Source organism: Eschscholzia californica, unplaced genomic scaffold (assembly GCF_041429995.1).
Source record: "Eschscholzia californica isolate CP2 unplaced genomic scaffold, dmEscCali1.0.p SCAF_6, whole genome shotgun sequence".
Taxonomy (NCBI): domain Eukaryota; kingdom Viridiplantae; phylum Streptophyta; class Magnoliopsida; order Ranunculales; family Papaveraceae; genus Eschscholzia; species Eschscholzia californica.
Window position 1 is genome coordinate 12337925 of NW_028238483.1, and position 10017 is coordinate 12347941.

Consider the following 10017-nt stretch of genomic DNA (forward strand, 5'->3'; position numbering starts at 1 on the left):
ATAGGAGAAAAGATATTGATGAAGGGCCTTCAAAACCAAAACCAATGAAAAGGTGCAAGAAATGTTTGGGATATGGTCACAACAACAGGACATGCAAGGCTGCAAGTGCAACACCAGCAGGAGCTAGAAACACCTCAAGTCAAGGACCTTCTTCACAACCACCTGCTTCTCAAGTACCTACTTCACAAGTTGGGTCTTCACAACCACCTATTTTACAAGCTGGATCTTCACAACCTACTGTTTGGTCTGCAAGCCCCAGGAGGATGTGTGACATACTTTGGCAGGAGGCCAACTAACCACATTGTCAACTGTTTAAGCCATCCAAATTGGTGCAAAAAAAAAAAAAAAAAACGGGAAGTAAGTCTGTCACTTGAGTTTATTGAATTGTGAAGCAAATGGGTATGAACTTGAAAGTACTTTGTCTAGTTTATATTGGTATTTGGTATATATTACATATGGTATGAACTTGAAAGTATTTTGTCTAGTTTATATAAGGCCGTTGATTTGAGGAAATAAGAAAATTATCTGGGGTGCAAAGACTTTAGAAAGCTGGCCAACTTTGGTTGACCAACATATTTCCTAATTGTTATAGGGAATAAAATTTTGTTCGCAATTTCTTCTCCACACCGACAAGGGTCGACGACCTTAATTTTTTTTTCTCAAATCTTTCTCTTTCACCTCTCTTTTTCCGATCACCAAATCCGGCCACCACCATCATCATTTCTCTCCCTCTCTCATTCTCTCTTTCTTTCTTTCTTTTTCTCGTCGTGTCTCCCTCTTTCGGCATCGCTCTTTCTTTCTCCCACATCTCTCTCGCTCTCACTGCCACTCTCTCGCTATCTCACTCTCATTCTCAATGTTGCTCGCTCCCTATCTGTCTCGCTGAGACTCACACTCTTGAAACCCTAGTTTTAGTCTTTGTGGCCGGTACTTTCACGAAATGCTTCGTGGAAGAAAGAGGAGAATAAAACAAACCCCTAAAATAGAGAGGAATTAATTGGAGTTGTGAAGAAGATAACAATACCTTAAAGTGGATCTACTGCTGGGTTCTTCAATATTTTCTTTCCTTCTCGATGGAATAGAGAGAGAAAGAGTTTAGAGAGAGAGAAAAAGGATGTTGTGCCACAGAAGATATGAGGTTTGATTATTTTAGGGGGAGAAGAAGAATATTACAACCATATTAGTTTATCAACTTTGACACCCCACACATGACCCTCACTCTCTTTTCCTTTAAAAATGAAATGAAATTTCAAACCAATGTTTTAGCTGACAATATAGATTACTGCATCCACTCTCCAACTTTGGAGGTTATAAAATCGATATTTGAGGCAAGAAGGAAGAACAGGAAATGAAGTTAAAACAAGGTGAAAAGAGGAGAATGAAACAAAAACCTAAAATAGAGAGGAATTGATTAGATCTATAAAGAAGATAATAATAATACCTTAAAGTGGAGAGAAAAAGAGAGAAGGGGAGGAAGAAAGAGATAAGAGAAAGATGGTGGTGGTGGCCAGAATTAATAAAGAAGAAAAAAAAATTTCCTTAAAATTTTTTTTCCAGATAATCTACTAAATTTTACATCTTCCCTTAAAAAAATTTCACCCCCGATAATATTCTTATTTTCCCAAATCAGCGACCTTTATATAAGTATGTGGTATATCAAACAAGCCCAGTATGAACTTGAAAGTATTTTGCGTTCTAAAACAGAAAACACGACTACTCTATTTGTTTTGAAAGTCTTTTAATAAATAATGAAACTTCTTTTATATTATATAATGGGTTTGATACATCTCTTTCATTTGATTCATGTTCTTACGTTACAATTCTTATTAAATGTGTTGCAAAAATCTTTTAGAGTTGTATTGGTTACAATCTGAGTTTGAGAGAGGAACTCTGTTGGTAAGAAGATTTCTTAGTCATTGGGCAATATTTCTTCCAATGATCAGGATCACAACATCCATAACATTCCACTGTTAAATGTTGTCTTATATGATGTTTTTCAGATAGAGTTAGAGGTATTGCTTCATGAAGTCATTGAAAGCTATCACACTTCAGGTATTGGCACCTAGGATGCTTCCTTCTCGGGTTTCTTGAAGTACTTGACACCAGAACTTTTCGAATGCCATCACACTTTGCATTTGTGCATGCTGAATACCTAAATGGACAATTCAAGGCTTCACGTGGTTTCACTTCACAGAGTTTTCAACACATCTCTTGTAATAACAGGAAAAAATGAATCTTAGTGAAGAACCCCTACCGTAAAAGTAATATCCTTAAGCACAAGTTAAGAGATGGCGGATTCCACTTCCACCGCCAAGAATGTAAATGGTCCCCCGCATCATTAAAGTAACTTAAAAGAGAATCTTCTGACAAGGATTGAAAAAAACCTTCAGTCTTTCGGCCAAAAAAGAATTTGGGAAACCATTGTCGAGAAGCTTGTATCAAACTTGTGACATCTGAATTTTTGGAAAAGATGCACAACCTACTGGGCAAACAGTTGTTGGCGGTCCGCGGCGTGACCCATTATTTTTTTGGGCCTAGTGCGAACTTGTAACTGAGGCCCTACGTATTATAATTTAAAAGCTTAAAATTTGTTTTAATAAATCAATATTTAAAATAAATTAGTTGTTAATATTATCAAATAGATTGTTATCATATAAATTTGTTATGTAAAGTATGCATGATTATTTCCCCGCACTAATTTGACTGAAAATATTTCGTATTAGGAATTGAATAACAAGTTTATTAAATATTTGAATACTGTAACTAAATAAATCTAAAAACTATAACAAAATTGGTATATGACAAAAAAAATACTACGTACAGTAAAAAATAATTATATTTTGCATAAAAACTGATGATTATGCTTTAGATAGACAAAAATAAAGAGAAACAAAAGAAAAAAAAGAGACGACAAAATTAAGAGAAAAAGTCGGAGTAACATCCGCCTCTTAAATTATGAGAATTTGAGCTTTAAGCTTTAGATCTTATGCAACTTGGGGTCCGTTATTTGATTAGCAAAATATTTGCGCTCTAAGACTTGATGTGAAGATTTTACCGACAAAATTAAACAAACTCTTTCTATGTTTAACCTTTCAATTTTTATCAGGGAAAGGGCCCTTAAGAGAGGGGGTCCTGGTATGGTGGCACTGCCTGCCCCCCGTCTCACTGCCGTGTTGGCAGATGGGATGTCCATCGGGACATACTACTGCTTATTTTTTGTTGTTTTTTTTTGTTGAAAGGGAAATGCATTAAATTTAGAGTCTATTACAATAACCAAAGTAAGAAAGTAAAGTGCAAAAAACACAGTAACAGTACAAAATAACAGAACTGAGGAAATTCATAATATAACTGCTATTTGTAGCGCCTTCTTCGTTCTGAAGATTGCAGGTCTGACAGCTCAAATTAAAGATAATATGAAACCTGATCTCAAGAGTCCTCCTGGTTGATTGAAAGATGATCCTTGTATCTAACTTCCTGTAACATTGAAGATGGATTAGACAGACACCCAAAGTTCCCTGAAGAAACGAGGATGTCTGCAAGATGGAACCATATGATGATTCCGAAATATCCCGCCAGTATTCTCCATATAAAGAGACCATGACCGCTCGAGTTCTACAAAGTAGAATCAGGTCAGACACCTGGAAAATGAGATCACCTTCATAGCGTGAGTATAAATACCCAGCTAATCCAACAAATGAATTGCGAGGGGTGGAAGAGAAAATGCCAAGGAAATAGGATTAAGAGATAAATTTATTCAAACACCAAAAACAAAAGTAATCGACAAACATTGAGCTGAGAGAAGATAACCAACAAGTGGGCGACGAAGATGGACAAGATTCTTCGAGCCACAGTGTCCTCCGGGGTCGAAAGGAAGATTAATACTAGTTTTAAAGCTCTTTGATGACAGATGAAATGGGCTCCTGAGCCACGAGGTCAATCGATGATTCCAACTATCCATAACAAGGTATTGGGCATTAAAACCTTTCTTGATGCAGTCGTCACGGACGAAAAAATGAGCTCTAAGGTTCGAGTGGTGATCTGTTAAGATAGAAGATAATGTTGAAACTAGGGTTTGTTCATCGGTAGACGGGGGAGGAATGAAAAAAAACTTTCATTTGATGAGCTAGAAGCTCGACTACAAGAAGAATCGGTCTAATTACCAAGTTTCATGAACCAACTATGTGTAACCAGCGACTCAAGACCAGAAAGTACAACAAACACTCAATTGTCTGGGGCGGAGCGATTTTTTAGCAGTTACAGGCGCCACCACTAGCGGTGGTTTTCCTTTCAAAATTCGAATACATTTGAATTAAAGTAGAACTTTTAGCAGTTTTGAGCAGTTACAGCGGTTTTTATAGGCAGTTTCTAGTCGGAAAAGGCTACAAAAGCCTATTTCCTTTCATCTGTCGCTCTATAGGAGCTTTTATTCACGAGATCAGTCTCTCTTTGTCTGTGTTTACAAAGTATTTTAGCAATTTCGATATGGAGGAAGCCAACAATCAGTTCATTACCAAGTTCGCGGCATTGACAACAAATGAAACACCACCGGTAGAGGTGGAAGGTGAAGATTTACAACTATGTTCGTCGGAAATAATCAAAAATGGAGTAGTTCACATACAAAGTACCAAGAAAATTGATATTGGCCAGGCAATGATGCGATTAACAAGAGTTATTCACGGTCCTAATAAATTCAATTTAACCGAGGTTAAAGACAATACTTTTCTTCTGAAATTTATGACGGCATCAGAACTGGACTTGGCTTTTGAAAGTTCACCGTGGGTTATTCAAGAGGAATTAATGATTCTTCAAAAATGTAGGAATGATTTATCTCCTAAAGACCATATATTTGATTCGGCATGGTTCTGGGTCCAATTTCATGGAATTCCACAGGGTCTGCTAACTAGTACCACGGTGAATAGATTAGCCGGAAAGCTTGGAAACTTCATTCCTACTACTGCCGAAGAAGCATCAAAATGGAGTGTGTTCGGTAGAGTAAGAATTGAAACAAGTTTAACTACTAAACTTACTCCTCGGGTTAATTTAAAATTATCTGAGTATAAACTTATTTCTATTGAATTACGTTACGAAAAATTGCCTAGATCTGTATTTATTGCGGATTCACTGGGCATACTATTAAATTTTGCTCAACAATTCTAGCATTTGGAGACTTACTTAAGGAGAATCTGACCCCAGAACAAACTCGTAAAATACATAAGGCCATGCTTCCTACTTACAGTGAGGATTTCAAAGTTCCTTATTCTAGAAATTCAGGGAAGGAACTAGGGTCATATGGATTGGACCGCCCATTAGTAGAAACACTAGGAAAAAATGTTCATTCAGGAGGCAGTGAAAATGATAATATAGAACCCAAATTTTTCTATTAATGCTAATTTTGGAGACTTGCTTAACAGTTTGTGTCAGGTGAAGAGGTTTAAAACTCAATCAAATGCAATACCGTCGGCCAAAATTCCGAGGGACTTGACTTATCTTCTTGAGGAACAATATCATAAAGGTGAAACCTCATAAGTCAAGGCAGCCCAAATCCCACAGGAAGAAAGAGCAAAAAGACACTACAAAAGGACGGCAAAACAAATGGCAGTGGAAGCATCCATCGAGGGGGTACCGGCAACCCAAATGCCGGGGTCATTATGAGTATACTTGCGTGGAATTGTCGGGGATTTGGGAACACCCCGACAAGAGAAACTTTACATCAGTTCCTAGGATCGACAAAACCATTATTGGTTTTTCTTTCCGAAACTCGTATTACTAATTATGTACCTTTATCTATGGTTAATAAATACAATCTTAGTAGTTACTTTTATGTACCTTTTATTGGTATAAGTGGGGGATTAATTATTCATTGGAACCCTACTATTGATGTGAATATTCATTCTTCATCTCCCAATCTCATTCATTTGACTATTAAGTCTTCGATAACATCAGACCCTTGGGATATGCTTTGCATCTATGGACCTCCTCGGGTCCAAGACAGACAAATTTTTTGGGATGACATATTAATTCGGATCAATGGTCTGAATAATCCTTTTTGTTTAATCGGCGACTTAAATGCTATTTCCTCTACAACAGAAAAATGGGGCGGAAGTACTAATATTCCTTTTCTACTTAATTTTCAGAACTTTATCACTTCAGCAAATCTCTTGGACATCGATTTTAATGGACCAGCATACACGTGGACAAATAACAAATCGATTCACCACTTGACAAAAGAACAGTTAGACAGAGTACTATGTAATTCAAACTGGTTAATTCAATTTCCAGAGGCAGGGGTATTTCATTTACCACGTTACAATAGCGATCATGCTCTAATTTTGCTTAAATTACAAGTACAGGGCCACATTATGAAAACCATTACGAAATTCGAGGTATTTTGGACTCACCACAAAGATTATAAAAAATTTTTCAAAGACAATTGGGATCAGGCTGAAGGTCATTTCCTGAACAAATTAGACAAAACTAAAGAAACTATCAATATTTGGAGCAAAAAAGCATTTGGAGTTATAAAAAACAGGTTGGTTATTTTGAGGAAAAGATTGCTAGATATACAAACTACCTCTCCATCAGGGGAAATTCAGGAGGTTGAAAGCACTATTCAAGAGGAGATACTATTTTTAGAAAATATTGAGCGAACAAAAGCGGAGCAAAGGGCTAAATCAAAATGGGTGGAAAATGGGGACAGAAATACAAAAGCTTATCATACGGCTATGTCCATGAGAAGGCAGAAAAACAAAATCAACCAGCTACAACTTAGCACGGGTGAAATGACTAGTGATGAGCATTTAATTTCAAATGAGTTAGTAAGGCATTTTCAGAATTTATTTAGAGGTGAATCAGTGAGCTCACCTCCAACCGAAATATTAAATGCATATAAGGTTTTTAATCCTGAACAATTAGGCTACATCTCGAGGGTTCCTTCACCAGAAGAAATAAAGGCTGTCGTTATGGAGATGGGATCAACAAAGAGTCCGGGTCCCGATGAATTGCCATGCTTCTTCTTCCAACACAACTGGGAGGTAATAGGGTAAGAGCTTACTTCATATATTCAATCCACTTTTATTTCAGGTAATATTGATCCGTCCCTCAACTTAGCAACTATCGCCTTAATTCCTAAGGTTAGAAACCCGAGTATGGCCACCGAGTTCAGGCCTATTGCCTTATGCAATTCGGTTTATAAATTCATCACCAAACTTATTGCCAATAGAATTCGACCTTACTTGGAGGACTGTATAATGTGGACCCAAAATGCTTTTATACCAAATCGACAAATTATGGACAATATAGTGATCACCCAGGAACTGTTACATTCTATGAGCAAATCGACAACGAAGAAGGGGGCTTTTTCACTTAAAATGGACATGGCAAAAGCCTATGACCGAGTTAACTGGCTTTTTTTGGAAACAATCCTAAAGGCTACTGGTTTCCAAGGAACGATTCTTAGTCTCATACTGTCTTGCATTAGGTCTGCCAGCTTTAAAATTCAGATAAATGGTAGGTTAGAAGGAGATTTTAAGGCATCTAGAGGTCTCCGTCAGGGATGCCCTCTCTCCCCTTATCTATTTATCCTAACCTCCCAGTCACTCTCGCTCTTAATTTCTTATTATGTAAATCAAGGACTTTACACAGGTTACAAAATCAATTGTTCTAGCCCAAGCATCTCTCACTTGCTTTTCGCCGACGATCTGATTTTGTTTGGAGAAGCTACAAATAATAATTTAAATACAATATTACTTTTAATGGAAATTTATGAAAGCTTCTCAGGACAGCAGGTCAACTTCTCAAAGTCATCTATTTTCTTTAGCAAAGGAGTTCCCACAGCAATCAAGACAGAGTTCACGAACAAACTGAACGCCCCGCCGATGACAAATGAGGCAAAATATCTGGGAGCTCTTATCCTCAAGCAAGGTAACCGTATCCAAAGTCATTCATGGTTAGTAGACAAATTTAAAAATTCATTGTCTGGATGGAAAAATAAAATAGTGTCACAAGCGGGTCGTACTGTTTTAATTAAATCAGTTCTAGCATCATTTTGTACCTACCCCTGTAGCTATCAGGTGCTTCCAATCAATATTATAAACCAACTAGAGAAAATCGAAAGGGACTTTTGGTGGGGTCATAACCAAGAGGACAAAAAACTTCATTTTATCCGGTGGGACATAATTACCAGTCCAAAGAACAAGGGTGGATTAGGAATTAGATCGATTCGAGAAGTGAACAAGTCTCTTATTGCTAAGATGACTTGGAGGTTACTAACTCAACCAAATACAACTTGGGTGAAACTTCTAAAATCTAAATATGTTACGACAGATGACTTTTGGTCCAATAATAGTGTTCAATCTAAGTCATCTTTCTGGAAAGCTATTATTCAGACCAAACATACAATGCAACAAAATGTGTTGTGGATTATTGGAGATGGGACTTCTATCAAAATTAAGTCTGATCCTTGGATTCCCGATATAACTAACCATATGCCTACCATTATTGGTGATCTTCCACCAAATATATTTTGGGTTGCTGATCTAATATTGCAGGATACTAAATGCTGGAATGATGATATCATATCTAGATACTTTGATGAGGCTACAAAAGATGCAATACATAACATTCCTATACCTCATCATTATCAAAAGGACAAACTGATATGAAAACCAACATCGACAGGGAGATTCACCTCCAAATCATACTATAAGGAAATTAAATCCAACCCAGTTCTTTCGGATCAAGCACACAATTTTCCATGGATAAGGTTTTGAAAAAAAACACATATGATACCACAGGTTCAAAACTTCATATGGAAATTGATACACGATGGTATACCAACATTAGGGAAAATAAGATCTGTTCTTCAACACTTACCTCAATATTGCTTAATGTGCGAAGAAGAAGATATAGAAACAGCCAATCATCTATTCGGCAGCTGCAAAAAATACAAGGAACTTGTTACTATTACTGGGTTAATAGATCCTCAACATCAAAACATAGAACCAGTTAACTATTTAAAGCAGATCCTGATTCAAGATGAAAATAATGATGATTTATGGTACAATATTACTCAGCTTATGTGAGAATGGTGGAAACAACGAAATGATCTACACTTCAATAACAAAAAGTTGGATCTAACAAGATGTTGGTGGACTACGAAGCTGAATCTAAGGTATGTCTCTCCTTCTTTAACTAACTCAAACTCTAATGAAGATTTTCAGATAGAACAGTGGTGTCCACCTCCGATGGGGTCAGTTAAAATAAACTTTGATGGAGCGTTCAAGATCGACAAAGCATCATGTGCGGCTATTGCAAGAGATTCAGAAGGATGCATATTGGGATCAAGAATGAAACGACCAAACCCTAAATCGGTCATATACAGTGAGATGAAGGGTTTTAGAGAGGGAGTTGAGTTAGCGGCGGATTTAGGGCTGAACTCTTATTATATAGAAGGGGATGCAAAGGTGATTCTAGATTTAATCTCATCCGTTGATTCGGAAGTCCCTTGGAGAATCTCACATGAAATCAACGAACTTAGACAACTCACGTGTCAAGCTGATGCTATCTTAAGCTTTTGTCCGAGAATATGCAATACGGAGGCACATAACCTCGCGGCTTTGGCGTTACTCCAAGACATTTAGGCTTTTAGCTTTTAATCCTTAAGCTGTTAAATTTGTTACAAGATAGTCCTTTTTTGGTATTCTATTTTTGGCTGAGTACTTTAAAGTACTAGACTTTGTAATCTTGCTTAGTTATATGTAGTGATTTTACTCAAAAAAAAAAAAAAAAAAAAAACTATGTGTAACCAGCAGTATAATGAACATGCAAACGGTCCCCACTGAGACAGATTAAAAGATTATGCATATAGAAAGAGTTAAAAGATAAAAGTAGAAAGATTATAAGGCAAAGAGATGAAGTTTGAAAACCTTCCCTGAGATTGATGGAGGGGATTCCTTTGTTATGAGAAGTTTTACTACTCAGATCCGAGAGTTGGTGGCTAGATTTGGACGATCATTTCAA

At 36.9% G+C, this 10017-nt stretch overlaps 1 protein-coding gene across 1 annotated transcript; it reads left to right on the top strand.

Annotated features, from left to right (window-relative positions):
- On the top strand, positions 1 to 9792 carry LOC147531772 (uncharacterized). Its single transcript, XM_086647468.1, has 2 exons — positions 1 to 357; positions 6135 to 9792. The coding sequence occupies exons 1-2, from the start codon at positions 73 to 75 to the stop codon at positions 7041 to 7043; spliced, it is 1194 nt and encodes a 397-aa protein (XP_086503594.1). The 5' UTR covers positions 1 to 72; the 3' UTR covers positions 7044 to 9792.
- The last annotated feature ends 225 nt before the right edge of the window (positions 9793 to 10017 follow it).

Coding starts and splice junctions, on each gene's coding strand:
- LOC147531772 (XM_086647468.1), top strand. CDS start 73: ATGGTCACAACAACAGGACATGCAAGGCTGCAAGTGCAACACCAGCAG. Junction 358..6,134: donor AAAAAAAAAAAAAACGGGAA/GTAAGTCTGTCA, acceptor CTTAATTTTCAG/AACTTTATCACTTCAGCAAA.